This window comes from Oncorhynchus nerka, linkage group LG20 (genome assembly GCF_034236695.1).
Source record: "Oncorhynchus nerka isolate Pitt River linkage group LG20, Oner_Uvic_2.0, whole genome shotgun sequence".
NCBI lineage: Eukaryota > Metazoa > Chordata > Actinopteri > Salmoniformes > Salmonidae > Oncorhynchus > Oncorhynchus nerka.
The window spans coordinates 25,479,236-25,495,133 of NC_088415.1; the positions used below are offsets into that span (position 1 = coordinate 25,479,236).

Sequence of the window (15,898 nt, forward strand, 5' to 3'; positions counted from 1 at the left end):
TGGAAGTTGTATTGTCAATTTTGTTTTGTATTTAAACGTCACTTTAAATGTGTACATCACCCTGCAACAAAATTTCCCCATGGGAACAATAAAATCAGTAAGTAAGTACTCAATTATGCAAATGAACCTATAGACCGATAAGCATGATCAGTCAAATGTATTTCCATCAATTCTTATTTCAATGAATAGTCTAAAAAGCATTTCGCAGTGGGATTTTCTCTTCTCTGACAATTGGCCAGCACTGATTTTTATCGTCTTTTAAATATATATATATAATAATGACCGGCTAACGGAAACCCTGGTCCACACTAAGGGAGGCAGAGCATCACACCACTGTCCAACATTGTCAAGCATTCATTTAGGTGACTTTATCAGGTAAGAAGGTAAGACCCAGATGCAAACAACGTCAAATTAACAATGGTTTAATAATCCAACAGGGGCAGGCAATAGACAGGTCAAGGCAGGCTCGGGTCAGTAAACCAGAGGTGGGCCAACCATACCCGACGGCAGGTAGGCTCAGGGTAAGCAGAGGTCAATAATCCAGAGGTTGGGCAAAGGTACAGGACGGCAGGCAGGGTCAGGGACAGGTAGAGTGGTCAGGCAGGCGGGCTCAGAACCAGGAGGGGGAGAAAAAAGAGAGGCTGGGAAAAGCAGGAGCTGAAACACAAAAATGCTGGTTGACTTGACAAACAAGCTGAACTGGCAACAGACAAACAGAGAACAAAGGTATAAATACACAGGGGATAATGGGGAAGATGGGTGACACCTGGAAGGGGGTGGTAACAATCACAAGACCGGTGAAACAATCAGGGTGTGACAGTAACCCCCCCCCCAGGGGCCCTACCTGGGCACATACGTGTTCGACGGTGCTGGCGGTGGAAGTCGGCGATGAGGGCTGGGTCCAGGATGTTTCTAGTGTATACCCAGCACTTCTCGTCCGGGCCATAACCCTCCTAGTCAACCAGGTACTGGAAACCCCTGCCCTGTGGTCGAACACTTAGGAGGCGTCTCACTGTGTAGGCCATCGATGACACAGGGAGATGTGGTGGGCCTGGAAACATAAGACAAAAGGGCTGTGAGACACATTCTTAATCCTAGACACATGGAAAGTACGGTGAATACAGAGGGTACTGGGGTAACAAAAGACAAACAGTAGTGGGGCTTATTCTAGAGATAGCGAACGTCCAATGAAACGGGGGGTTTACTTGACTCCACCTGGAGAGCTATACCCTCAGCCCAAGCCGATAGCGTGGAGCAGGTGTCCTGTGGCGATCCGCTTGTCGCCTATACCTAGAAGTGGTCTTCAACAGAGGGGCCCGGGCTCTCTTCCAGGTACGGCGACAGCGGCGGATGAACATCTGGGCAGAGGGATTGCTGACTCCTCCTCTTTTGTTAGGGGAAGAGCGGAGGCTGATATTCCAAGGAACACTCTAAGGGCGAGAGACCCGTGGAAGAGCAAGGAAGGTGGATGCGAGCGTACTCAACCCATACCAGTTGCTGATTCCCGGTGGCAGGGTTGGCGGAGACTAGGCAGCAAAGAGTTGTCTCTACGTCCTGGTTGGCCCGCTCCGTCTGGCCGTTGGACTGAGGGTGGATTCTGGAGGACAGGCTGGCCGACGACCCAATGAGCGTGCGGAATGACTTCCAGAACCGGGACAAGAACTGAGGACCCCGGTCGGAGACCATGTCCAACGGGAGTCCGTGGATCCAGAAGATGTGCTGCACCATAAGGTGGGCCCTCTCCTTGGCCGAGGGTAGTTTGGGGAGAGGAATGAAGTGGGCAGCTATGGAAGACCGGTCGGCCACAGTCAGGATGGCAGTGTTGCCCTCAGACGGGGGCAGACCCGTGACGAAGTCCAGGGATATATGGGACCAGGGACGGTGAGGAACAGGCAGTGAGTTGAGAAGATCAGCCGGAGCTTGCCGAAGAGTCTTGTTCTGTGTGCAGGCCGTGCAGGTGGCGATAAACGCGGCAACATCCAGAACCATAGTAGGCCACCAAATGCGTCGTTGCACGAAGGCCAGGGTCCGACGAGAACCCAGGTGACAGGCAAGCCTGGATTAGCCGCGGAGGAACAGTGTCAGGCACAAACATCCGGTTATCTGCCCCCCCCGTGTTTGGCTGGGACTGCTGTGCCTCCCAGACCTGTTTCCCTATACCCCAGCTGAGTGCCGTCAACAGGCATGAGGTGGGAAGGATGGTCTCGGGCTCTGGGGTTGTAACCGTGGGGTTATAGCGGCAAGACAGGGCATCCGGCTTTACGTTCTTGGACCCCGGCCAGTAGGAGAGGGAAAATTTGAACCAGATAAACAGCAGAGCCCATCCCGTGTGCCTGGAGTTGAGGCGCTTGGCGGTGCAGAGATACTCTAGGTTTGTGTGGTCGGTCCACACAATGAATGGATGTTCCGCCCGTTCTAGCTGTGAGAAGATCGGCAGGGACGTTGGTGAGGCCAAAGGGCAAGACCAGATATTCGTAGTGGCCGCTGGTCGTGTTAAAGGCGGTCTTCCACTCGTCCCCCTCCCGTAATGTCATTGAGTCCTCGGTAGTCAATGCACAGGCGCAGTGTCTTGTCCTTTTCTTCGCGAAGAAACCTGTACCAGCGGGAGAGGAAGAGAGACGGATACATCTTGTAACTAGGGAGTCCCCAATGTAGGTCTCCATAGCCTTGGTCTCTGGTCCCGACAGAGTACAGACGTCCCCGGGGCGGTGTGGTGCTAGGGAGAAGGTCAATCCCGCAGTCATAGGGGCGGTGCGGCGGAAGGGAAGTGGCCTGGGACTTGCTGATCACCTCCAGGAGGTCCTGGTACTCCGCGGGAATGACAGAGAGGTCCGGAGCAACTTCTGAGCCCCCAGGAAGACGTCCCAGGGTAGGTTGCGCCGACTTCAGACAATAGGCGTGGCGGACTTCAGCCCATGATAGCATAGGCTGAGGTGATTGTGTCGTGGAGCCAGGAGAATCCCAAAACCACGGGAATCTGGGGGAACTTGATGAGCAGGAATTGAATCGTCTCTCTGTGATTCCCTGACACATCTAGGTTAATAGGAGTGGTGTTATGGGTGACCCGATCTATAGAGCATCCATCCAGCTCTCTAACATCCATGGGAATGGAGAGGGGATGAGTGGAGATGTTCAGCTCGGAAGCCAGTGTGGCGTCCAAAAAGCTCTCGTCGGCCCCAGAGTCAATGATTACCCGGAGAGATTTGGACTGGTTTCCCCACAACAGAATGACATAAAAAAGGGGTGCGAGTAAGGGAAGCAGAAAAGTTCTCAATGTGGCCCACCAGAGTAGTCACTACCGGTGAGCTACCGGTGAGCCTGGTCTTTTACCGTGCAAGAGGACACAAAATGACCAAAAGTCCAGCAATACAGACAGCACCTTGTGTTGATCCTGTGTTGCCGGTTCGCTGGCAACAGCCCAGCTCTGCCTAGTTGCATAGGCTTCCGGGCAGCTTCTCTCCCGGAGAACTGGGCATCAAAAACCTTCCTCACCTCTCCCATGAACCGCTCCAGACTCACGCACATGGCCGGATGTTGTTCCCATACGGCGGTAGCCCAGGTAAGAGGCCTCCCAGACATCAGCATGATGAGGTAGGCTGTCTTGGAGCGATCTGAGGGGAAGGAGGACTGAAGCTCAAAATTGAGGGCACACAGCTAAAAACGCCTGTCGGGTGCTTGGTTCCTCATTAAAGCATTCCAGGGGAGGTAAACGGGGCTCCCGGGAAGGTGGAGTGGCCGGTGGGGCGGCGCTGCTAACTGCCGAGTTACTGAGGGCAGGCTGCCCCCCAGCCAACCTGCGGGATTGCTCCAGCAGCATATCCAACGCCCGGTCATGGCACTCAGCCAATGTTTGGACCCCCTCCATAAGACCACGAAGCAATTCCTTGTGCCTACCAATGGAGGCTCCTTGGGAGAAGATGGCGTTGCGCAGCTGGCCCGGGTCTGTTCGTACGGTCAGGTAGGAAGGTAAGACCCAGATGCAGACAGCGTCAAATTATCAATGGTTTAATAATCCAACAGGGGCAGGCAATAGACAGGTCAAGGCAGGCAGGGATCAGTAAACCAGAGGTCGGGCAAAGGTACAGGATGGCAGGCAGGGTCACGGGCAGGCAGGCGGGCTCAGATTCAGGACAGGCAAGGGTCAAAACCAGGGGGGTGAGAAAAATAGAGACTGGGGAAAAGCAGGCGCTGAGACACAAAAACGCTGGTTGACTTGACAAACAAGCCGAACTGGCAACAGACAATCAAAGAACACAGGTATAAATACAAAGGGGATAATGGGAAAGATAGGTGACACCTGGAGAGGAGTGAAGACCATCACAAAGACAGGTGAAACAGATCAGGGTGTGACAAATGTTGCCGGACCAGCAGGCTTGATCGAATGCATAGGCTGGGTAGAACATCTGTTGTTGAGTCAACCGCTGGGATAATGTAGCAACAAACTTAGTCTTTCTGTGAAGCCGATTGTATGTCCTTGCAATGATTGAAATTAAAATATGTATCACAGTGATGGATAAACATTAGGCTACCACTAATAATTATAACATAAACTATCTGTAAAATAAATGGATAGAATGAGAGAATGGCGACACTGCTTCCTTTCCCTGTGGTGGATTTATTTTCTATTCATTAGAGGCTTCATGCATGTCAGTCAGAGGGTAACCATGTAATCAATGGAATAAAAATGATGCACTTGCTGTGAAGGTTAAGAAAGGCACTGGAGTGTGGTTCTCCTCCCGATCGTACACCACAGAGACTCAAAGCTCATGGGCCTGTCTACATGCGTCCTTTTCTTCTTTCTCTCTCCTCCCTCTCTCTTCCACTCCTTCTCTCACTCTCTTCCCGCTCTCCCTTTTGCTACCTCCCCTTCACCTCGCTTTTCCCTCTCCCTCTCTTCTCCCTCTCTCTGTCTCCCACCACTCTCTTATCCTCCTGCTCTCTTCCTGAATCTCCCCCCTCTATGTCCTCTCCCTTTCTGTCTCCTACCTCATTCACTCTCCCTCCTTTTGCATTCACTCCCTCTCCCCCTGCCCCCTCTCACTTTTCCCCAGCGTCACTGGTAAAGAAATGGACTAATCAGCATAGACTTCCTGCTGCCGACTTCTCGCTCTCCTCTCCCCCCTCCTTTGCCAGCCCACTTCCTGTATACCGAGTGTGATGCATTGTGGGAGACAGACGTCTGTCTTAACCGGGTTAGTCGTGCAGCCTGGCTTACTGTCAGAGACGCTGCTAATCCTGCTACATGTGTGTGTGTGTGTGTGTGTGTGTATCTGTGTGTCTGTTTGTGTCTGTCTGTGCCGGTCCTACACACACTCTACCCTGAAAGTGAAGGAAGCAGACGTTGCTAAATGCAATATCGATTTTTCATATTGTGCCAAGAGTGTCTTATTTGTATAATATAAGCTTAAGAGTACCCTGGCTGTATATGTATATTTAACATAAAGCTTCTCCTTCATGTCGGTGTGGGTGTCTGTCTTTGGGTTTGAACAATAGCCATAAGGTTAGATGTGTTTATATATGGAGGTTTCCTACACCTGTTTGTCTTTTTCCCTAACGGCCACATTAACATATTATTGGCCATCCCTCAAATCATCTCACCTGTTGTCTAAGGGTTTGTGTTTCCTGTCCCTGTCAGGTGCTGATATGTGTACACGATGAGCGGACTGGGGGACAACTCCATGGAGCCTCTGAGCTCGGAAAACCGAAAACGCAAGCTCTCCATCTGCGACACGCCCGGTCTGGGGTGAGTAGGGGCTGGTGACAAAACATACAAATATATATTTGCCAAGTCCGATAATACACATTTTTATTCATACATTTGGAATTACACCAGGGTGTATGTATCCTTTTTACTGTATTCTACTTTAGGTCAACCCTGGCTACTGACTCTGGAGATCACTAGTAGCTGTAGTCATTCACCTTAAGAGTATCTAGTCTACACTCAAGTCTACACAGGCAGCCCAATTCAGATTTTTTTCACCCCTAATTGGTCTTTTGACCATTCAAATCAGATCTTTTCACATCAGATCTGTTTCAGAGCTGATCTGATTGGTCAAAATGCCAATTAGTAAAATAAAAGATCAGAATTGGGCTGCCTGTGTAAACATAGCCAATTTGTACCAGTTTGAAACCGGTTACACAATATTTGACCATTAGATTATTTTGGTGGGATATTGGGTTAAGCTCAACATTGACCTGTTGGAAACCAGTTTCTGTTTGAATAGTCTGAAAATCCATTCTCAAAGTCATGGAAGGTTGAATGTGTATGTCCAAGCATGGATGAGTCAATGCTCAGAGAATGAAAGATTGTTATTGTAGTGATCGAACCACATCCCCAGAATGCTATACTGTACTTGACATTCGGCACATTAAAGACTCTGGGCATGTTCGGTAACCTTAAACATGGAAATAGGCCGTTTTCGTAGTCAAACTACCAGCGTCATATTCAGTCGGGCATGATTAAAAAAACTTTTTTTGAAGTGTTTTGAAATGGATAACAAATACAAGCATTTCTTATTGTACAATTTCAGGTAGTCCCTCCCTGTTTCAGTCCATTTTCTTCCATTTGGTGCCCAATGAATAGAACCCTGGTAAAACAAGTGTAAATAATAATGGTGAATACCGGTAATAACACATAGTGGTACACCCTGTAGGTGTGAGCGGAGACGGCGGGAGCAGGAGACTAAATACATCGAGGAGCTGGCCGAATTGATCTCTGCCAACCTCGGTGACATCGACAGCTTCAACGTCAAGCCAGACAAGTGTGCCATCCTCAAGGAGACAGTGCGCCAGATCAGACAGATAAAAGAGCAGGGTGAGTAGAGACAGACACCCATTGTAGCCATGGGTAACCCATTAGTAATATCTGCAATTTTATCACTGACTACACAGTACCACTGCTAGACATGGCTGTCTCAGAACCAGTACTGTGGCAATGACAGAAATGGCACCCTATTCCCTATTTTGGACACTACTTTTTTTCAGCCTTTGGAAAGACTAATAGTAAACCCATCACCATTACTTTCATCATATCATCCCTTAAATCTGAGGCTCCCAATGTTGTTAGTGCACCTAAAACATGTGGAGTGTTATTGGCCTTGATCATAGTCTAGCAGATATGAACTTAGCACTGGAGTGGCGCTGGAGTGGCGCTGGAGTAGCACTGGAGTGGCACTGGTTTAGCACTGGAGTGGCACTGTTTTAGCACTGGAGTGGCACTGGTTTAGCACTGGAGTGGCACTGGTTTAGCACTGGAGTGGCACTGGAGTGGCACTGGATTAGCACTGGAGTGGCACTGGTTTAGCACTGGAGTGGCACTGGATTAGCACTGGAGTGGCACTGGAGTGGCACAGGATTAGCACTGGAGTGGCAGTGGTGTGGCACTGGATTAGCACTGGTTTAGCACTGGAGTGGCACTGGATTAGCACTGGAGTAGCACTGGTTTAGCACTGGAGTGGCACTGGATTAGCACTGGAGTGGCACAGGTTTAGCACTGGAGTGGCACTGGATCAGCACTGGAGTGGCACTGGTTTAGCACTGGAGTGGCATTGGATTAGCACTGGTTTAGCACTGGAGTGGCACTGGAGTGGCACTGGAAAGCCAGATGGGCTAAGAGGGAGGCAATTAGAGCTGATAGTATGGAGCAGGTCTGTGAGAGGGCTGGAGCCCTGGCTGTGTGTCTTTCCCCCAGAGCAGCTGGGCCAGGGAGAGGAGGGGGGAGGGGAGGGATGGAGGAGAGGGAGAACTGTGGGCCCAGGTGCACAGAGCCACAGACTCATCCATCACTCATTCATCTCCACACCATTTCACAGCCTGGGCTGTTGGGGATTGTTTGGGGGGAACTTTGGCAGGGCTTTGTGTGCATGTCACTTCTTCTGTGTGTGTCTGTGTGTGTCTGTGTGTGTCTGTGTGTGTGTGTGCATTTGTGCGTGCGTGCGTGCGTGTGTGTGTGTGTGTGTGTGTGCGTGCGAGAGCAACTATGATTGTATAACTGCCGTTACAGGTAATCAAAGTGGACTGCTTTGCCTCCGTTATTGTCTGGTACAATCTTGTTGAAGTTGTTGTAGATAGTGAATCATTTGCAGACTTTTACAGTACTTTTACATGACTTTTGATGCATGTTTCATTCCCCCTTTGGATAGGCACCACAGGTGTTCACAATGGCTTGGAGGCACAGGAGGTTGGTGGTATCTTAATTAGGGAGGACAGGCTCATAGTAGCGGCTGGGACGGAGTAAATGAAATGGAATCGAACACATAAAACTCATGGTTTCCATGTGTTTGATACCATTCCATTTACTCCATTCCAGTCATTATTATGAGCCGTCCTCCCCTCAGCAGCCTTCTGTGATGGGCATTGGTAGGGGAACCACAGGGAGTAGTAGGCTTAAGTTGGCCCTAGACACTGATTTAAGATCAGTTTAGTGTCCTAGATCTAGCTGAGCCTAATTGAGTGGGAGGATTATAGTCTGAACAGAGACTGAGGCAGGGGGAAGTGACAGTCAGTCTGAACAGAGACCAAAACTGAGGCAGGGGGAGGTGATAGTCAGTCTGAATAGAGACCGAAACTGAGGCAAGGGGTGGTGACAGTCAGTCTGAACAGAGACCGAGACTGAGGCAGGGGGAGGTGACAGTTAGTCTCTGCCACCTCGACAGGAAGGGGAAGTACAGCTGGCACTGACTCTCCGGAGACAGGTTGCCATAGTTACCGGAAGTGAATAATAAAGTGCCATTGGATTTCACTCTTTACAACTCTGTCTGGTTCTCTCTTTCTTTCTTTCTTTCTACAAATTTGTTCTCAACCTTTCTCTTTCTTTATTTCTCTCTCTTTCGCTCTCCCTCTGTCTACCCCTTCTCTCTCCCTCTGTCTCTCTACCTTTCCTTCTACCTCTCCACCACCTCCCTCTCCTTCTGCACCCCTCTTCCCATTTTCTCTATCCCCTCTCTCTCAATTAAATGTCAATTTAAGGGGCTTTATTGGCATGGGAAACATATGATAGCATTGACAAAGCAAGTGAAGTAGATAATAAACAAAAGTGAAATGAACAATAAAAATGAACAGTAAACATTAAGAATAAATGTGCAAATAGTTAAAGTACAAAAGAAAAAATAAATAAACTTAAATATGGGTTGTAATTTACAATGGTGTTTGTTCTTCACTGGTTGCCCTTTTCTTGTGGCAACAGGTCACAAATATTGCTGCTGTGATTGCACACTGTGGTATTTCACACAATAAATATGGGAGTTTATCAAAATTGGGTTTGTTTTCAAATTCTTTGTGGTCTGTGTAGTCTGTGGGAAATTAGTGTCTCTAATATGATCATACATTTGGCATGAGGATAGGAAGTGCAGCTCAGTTTCCACTTCATTTTGTGGCAGCGTGCATATAGCCTGTCTTCTCTTGAGAGCCAGGTCTGCCTACGGTGGCCTTTCTCAATAGCAAGGCTATGCTCACTGAGTCTGTAGATAGTCAAAGCTTTCCTTAAGTTTGGGTCAGTCACAGTGGTCAGGTATCCTAAGATTTGTATTTGACCATGTATATGTTTACCCATACATCTCTGTTTTGGATAGATAACTCTTCGTGTTGTTGTTTGTTTAGTGTTTTCCAATTTTCCCAGAAGTGGTTTGAGTCTATGAATTCTTCAATTACGTTGAGCTGATTTCTGACGTACTGTTCCTTCTTTTTCTGTAGTGTATTTCTGTATTGTTTTAGTGATTCACCATAGTAAAGGCTCAGGTTTTCTGGGTCTCTATGTTTTTGTTTGGATAGGTTTCTAGATTTCTTTCTTTGGTTTTTGCATTCTTCGTAAAACCACTTGTCATTGTTATTAATTTTCTTCAGTTTTCTATTTGACGTTTTTAGATTTGATTGGGAAGCTGAGAGGTCAAATATACTATTTAGGTTTTCTACTGCCAAGTTTACATTTTCACTATTACAATGAAATGTTTTGTCCAGGAAGTTGTCTAAAAGGGATTGAATTTGTTGTTGCCTGAATGTTTTTGGTAGGTTTCCACACTACTTTCCTTTCATCTAAAGTATTTCTTAATATTATTCAGTTCCTTTGGCTTTGATGCCTCATGATTGAGTATTACTCTGTTCAAGGAGACTGTGATTTTGCTGTGACCTGATAAGGGTGTCAGTGGGCTGACTGAATGCTCTGAGAGACTCTGGGTTGAAGTCAGTGATAAAGTAGTCTACAGTACTACTGCCAAGAGATGAGCTATAGATGTACCTACCCCTCGAAGCCTATCTTTGACTTTGTACATACCAGCGTACGACAGAGCTGCAGGAGTTGTGACCCGTTTTTTTTGTCATGTTGTGCCTTGGGAGGCATATGGGGCAGGGATTGCTGTCACCTCCAGGTAGGTGTTAGTCCCCCTGTGTGCTGAGGGTGTCAGGTTCTTGTCCAGTTCTGACATTTAGGCCGCCACAGACTAGTACATGTCCCTGGGCCTGGAAATTATTGATTTCCCCCTCTAGGATCTCTACCTTCAGAGCAGGGCTGGCTGTTTTTCTTCCTGTTTGCTGTATCTGTCCCCTCTGAGATCTAATCAGATAGAAGGATTCCTATAGCCCAGCTCCAGATTAATACTGCTGTTGCCTAGTGCCTGCCTGGTGCCTGCCTGGATCTCTGCCAGCCAGCCAGTCCCTCTTAAATCTCACACTAAATATAAAGTATGAAGGCAGCAAGGCAAGTTGCTACCTAGTCCAAACCATACACTATACTGCTCTGGTCTACGTCCAGCCCTGGTCTGGTCTCAGCCCCTTCGCTCCTCAGACAGAGAAGGCTGCATATGGATGTTGCTCCCCTTACCTGGTGCTTTGTGTGGAGGGAAGGTTGGGAAACGCTGACCCCTGGTGGTTGTTGGAGCTTTAATAAGTGGATTGTGATGTAGTTACACAGATCTGTGTCTAAAGAGTTTACTTTACACCTTTCACAGCTAATCTCTTCATACTTTTAATGTTTTCTTATTTGCACACACACTTGCACAGGAGATTGTACAGGAGATGTGTGTTAGGAATTCAAGGTGTGTTAGGAATTTAAGATGGCGCCGAAGGGGAGGGCTGCCATCTTATCGGCTCTTAACCAACCATGCTATTTTGTTTGTTTTTTCACGTTGTTCGTAATTTGTTTTGTACATAATGTTGCTGCTACCGTCTCTTATGACCCGAAAAGAGCTTCTGGACATCAAAACTGAGATTACTCACCTCAAATTGGACGAGGAGTTCTTCATCAATGAGTCGGATGCGAGGGATATACTACAGACACCCGATCAGGCCCAGATCCCCGTGATTTGCTGGAAAGGGAAACGTAGGTTCCGCGGGAAAGAGATCAGGATGCCTTGTGAGGATCAGGCGACGAGTGGCTAATCTGCCCTTGCCTTCCGTTCTGCTAGCTAACGTTCAATCGCTGGAAAATAAATGGGACGAACTGAAAGCAGGTGTTCAAAGCTCTCCCTCGCCCTCCATTTGGCAAATCTGACCATAACTCTATCCTCCTGATTCCTGCTTACAAGCAAAAATTAAAGCAGAAAGCACCAGTGACTCTGTCTATAAAAAGTGGTCAGATGAAGCAGATGCTAAACTACAGGACTGTTTTGGAAGCACAGACTGGAATATGTTCCGGGATTCTTCCGTTGGCATTGAGGAGTACAACACATCAGTCACTGGCTTTATCAATAAGTGCATCGAGGACGTCATCCCCACAGTGACTGTACGTACATACCCCAACCAGAAGCCAAGCCAACATTCGCACATTCGAGTTAAAGTGTAGAGCTGCCGCTTTCAAGGAGTGGGACTCTAACCCGGAAGCTTATAATAAATCCTGCATGCCCTACAACGAACCATCAAACAGGCAAAGCGTCAATACAGGACTAAGATCTAATCGTACTACACCGGCTCCGATGCTCGTCGGATGTGGCAGTGCTTGCAAACTATTACAGACTACAAAGGGAAGCACAGCCGAGAGCTGCCCAGTGACACAAGCCTACCAGACAAGCTAAATAACTTCTATGCTCGCTTCGAGGCAAGTAGCACTGAAACATGCATGAGACCATCAGCTGTTCCGGACAACTGTGTGATCACGCTCTCCGCAGCCGATGTGAGTAAGACCTTTAAACAGGTCAACATTCACAAGGCCGCAGGGCCAGACGGATTACCAGGATGTGTACTCCGAGCATGCGCTGACCAACTGGCAATTGTCTTTACTGACATTTTCAACCGCTTCCTGTCTTGAGTCTGTGATACCAACATGTTTCAAGCAGACCACTGTCGTGTCTTTACTGTCATTAACTGAAGACTGATAGTTTTTATCAAAAATTCTCTGTAATTAGTTATTACGCGATCAACTGATTAATCACGTAACTAATTAACTAGGAAGTCGGGGCACCAAGGAAAAATATTCAGATTACAAAGTTATCATTTCCTAAAATAACTTTTCAGATATTTTATCTGATCAATTAGTCTTCGAATTAATTAATGATTTACTTTACCTCACGTTAGTCTCATTCCTAATGTCGTAAATTATTGGTTATCTGCACGAACCCAGTCTTCACTATGAGCCATCCATACATCAATTAATTGTCTTAAATCATTTATTTATTACTAACTAAGTAATTCACAGAAATGCATAAACAAACAAGGTAAATGTGGTTACATGAAATGATAGGGGAATGTGCCCTAGTGGGCTAAACCGGCATGGCGGCTTGTTAGACAAAAGGGGAAGTGGGGGTCGACTAAGAAGTCACTACAGAGTGATAATTATAACAATTGAAATGCTAATCCTTTGCACATGAATGCTCACTCATTCGGTAACAATTGCAATCAATATATATATTTACGCTCAGTATGTCGTCTTGATCGCTGGTGAAAATTATTTTGTAGAATTGTCCGTCTCTCTCCCTCTCTCTCTCGGTTGTGGTTAGAGGGGATTGTTCAGAGTGACATTCATTATAGAACGGTTGTTTCGGCGGTTGTCGTTCTTCGTGGACAATGATACCGAATTCCTAGCTGCAGACTAGTAATTAATATCAAAGACTTGTTCTTATTCTGTCGGTATCGATAGTCTAAGAGTTTAACCACGTGGTATGGTTAAAAGATTCAGCAATAGTCTTACAACCCTTGTCCTCCTAATGGAGAAAAACATGGTCTGCAACCTTTAGCCATCTCGTAATTGAGGTAAGCTCGGTCTGCTGATAATTTCTCAAAGTTGGGTTTTATTCGGAATGGCAGAAAAGGGGCTGTCCCAGGAGGCCTGACCCTAACTGGGCTCAGGGGCAGTCCTCTGATTTAGTTCAAATCAAAAGGGAATTGTATTTTTCTTCATTAAACAGTCCAAATCATATTACACAATCATACAAACAGTATCATACTCACTCATTCATCTTATACAACAATTAGATGTAAAACTCATATCTCATATATAAACAGCGTTATGGTAATGTGGCCACACCGTCTCCCATGAGCTTCCCAAGTTGTGACAAACGGACCAGTTCGTAGCTGGATTCTTCACCGATCTTTTATACTTTCTCCGGAACATGAAATTTGTTCGTACCTCAAGTTCTGTGAGGTGGAAGGATTTCCTTTGTTCTCCATGAAAATCTACTCTCTCTCTGCTGTGTGGCCATGTGGCAGGGTCTTCTCAAGAATTTACGACGTCTCTCTGACTACAGCAACCTAGTTGAAGGAGGCAAGGGGGAGGCAGGGAGAGGGGGATGGGCTTGCTATACACAAAGAGGCCAACGTCATGACATGGTTTGGATCTTGTTTGACCTGCAAGTTACAAATTAACATAAAATCATGAACACGTGATGTCCTGTTTGTAGATCATCGTTGTAGTCCGGATTTGGGGTCGCCTTTCCGGACCCGTCATCTGGTCGTCGTCCAGACTGGAAGATCTGGGCAGTAACTTAGGCAGATGTTAACAACGCACACACACTCATGAAATATATATAATTACATTCATTCCCCAATGAGCGGCATTGTGGCACTAAGTCATGGTTGTATGGGGACTTTGTTTATGGCTCTATCACTTCCTAAGTGTCAAAGGAACTGAACCGAAAAGGAATGAAAGCATAAACAAAATATATACAAAATATAGTTCTCACACAAAAATCATCTAATTGGACTTTATTCTATATACGTCCAATGTTCTGGCAAAATGACTATCATGGCATTGTCTCTAATGCCATATCTATGGTTTTCCTACTTGGTGTGTTGCTTAGGCACTATTCTAAGTTGATAACTATATGATACGTTTACAGCTGTAAGGCACTAGTTTTGGGGAGTCTACTGGGATGACCTATGGACTTCTGGGAAGAAAACTGGTGAGTGCTGTAGAGTCCAAGGCCTAGAAGTAAATGTTCAACTTTACTAAGGCTGGTATTTTGCTTGGACCCTTAAGTGATCCTAGCATAAATCCTAATTGGATGTTCCGTTTTGCATGTGCGTTTATGCTTACACAAGCACGCATGTCAAGGGAAGAAAACCAAGTATCCTGGCAGATTACAACTTGTTCAGAATGAGTCTGACGTAGTCAGGTAATTTTCAGGTCAATGCCTGGAGGTCAGTCAGAATTGGTGTCAAGGGAGTCTGTAGTAGTTTTTACTACAAGTCACTGTCTTCCACTATTGTAGTGGTGATAGGTATGAAGTCTATTTCATAGCTATGTTATCCACGGAGGAGCTAACCTCACGACGGAAGTACTCTTCAAGTATTGGACCAGTCGTACGTGGTGTGATCGTGGTTAATGATTCTAATAATTTTCCTCCTGAATGGAGGATTCTATTTATTAGTGACATGTGTGTTAAGCATTGGAAGAGTGCACTGGAGATTCCCTTCCATGTGTTGCACTCTGAGTGACTCCTATGTCGCTATTGTCAAGGGTAATTTGAATGGTTAGGTCTCTAACCTTCTTACTGATTGTAGCTAGACTGACTGTTGCTGGTATTGGTACTGGTGCTCAAAGGGACCAGTTATCCTACCGATTTATTCTGAAATATTATCCTACTAGAACACATGATTGGAGCATTGTACTAGTTGTATTGTAGTTGAACCTACACATGGCAAGGACTGATTATTGTTGCCATTTGTTTTAGAGGTGGACAAGTCCACTGGACTTTCTTTACGACCAGTGTGGTACACCTCAGTACCATCTTAGATGTGTTCTAAGATAATCCCCGTCTAGGGGCCTGTCTGCTCCTCACTGTTCTCATAGGGGAGTTTACAACTAGATTTGATTTATGCTCTGGTGGCCTCGTACGGTGTTGTCCGTAATCTGGACCCCCCCCACTGGCCTTGATGAGGCTCATCATGGGTCTGGGCTACTATTCCCCCCCTTTGTGTCTCCGGACCCCCCACCAGCGGGTGGTGTTGGTGTCCGAGGCGCAAACGAAAACACTGCCATTTCCCACCTGGACAAAAGGAACACCTATGTGAGAATGCTATTCATTGACTACAGCTCATCGTTCAACACCATAGTTCGCTCAAAGCTCATCACAAACCTAAGGACCCTGGCACAAAACACCTCCCTCTGCAACTGGATCCTGGACTTCCTGACGGGCCACCCCCAGGTGGTAAGGGTAGGTAACAACACATCCACCACACTGATCCTCAACACAAGGGCCCCTCAGCGGTGCGTGCTCAGTACCCTCCTGTACTCCCTGTTCACTCATGACAGGCACGACTCCAACACCATCATTAAGTTTGCTGATGACACAACAGTGGTAGGCCTGATCACTGACAACGATGAGATAGCCTATAGGGAGGAGGTCAGAGACCTGACCGTGTGGTGCCAGGACAACAACCTCTTCCTCAATGTGATCAAGACAAAGAAGATGAATGTGGGCTACAGGAAAAGGAGGACGGAGCACGGCCCCATTCTCATCGACGGGGCTGTAGT

General features: G+C 46.9%; 1 protein-coding gene and 1 long non-coding RNA gene across 5 annotated transcripts in view; one reads left to right on the forward strand and one right to left on the reverse strand.

The window, feature by feature from the left end:
- The window catches only part of LOC115102131 (nuclear receptor coactivator 3-like), a 122,081-nt gene that overhangs the window by 86,978 nt on the left and 19,205 nt on the right, over positions 1-15,898 (forward strand). For all 4 annotated transcript variants that reach the window (XM_065005333.1, XM_029621737.2, XM_029621738.2 and 1 more), the window contains 2 exons: positions 5,636-5,743; positions 6,654-6,814. In XM_065005333.1, the coding sequence (XP_064861405.1) occupies positions 5,655-5,743; positions 6,654-6,814 (250 nt within the window). In that variant the 5' untranslated portion in view covers positions 5,636-5,654. The remainder of the gene's footprint in view (positions 1-5,635; positions 5,744-6,653; positions 6,815-15,898) is intronic.
- On the reverse strand, positions 407-5,062 carry LOC115102132 (uncharacterized). Its single transcript, XR_003859410.2, has 3 exons — positions 4,298-5,062; positions 857-1,051; positions 407-657 (listed from the first exon to the last, which is right to left on the reverse strand). It is a non-coding gene; the product is annotated as an uncharacterized LOC115102132 (long non-coding RNA).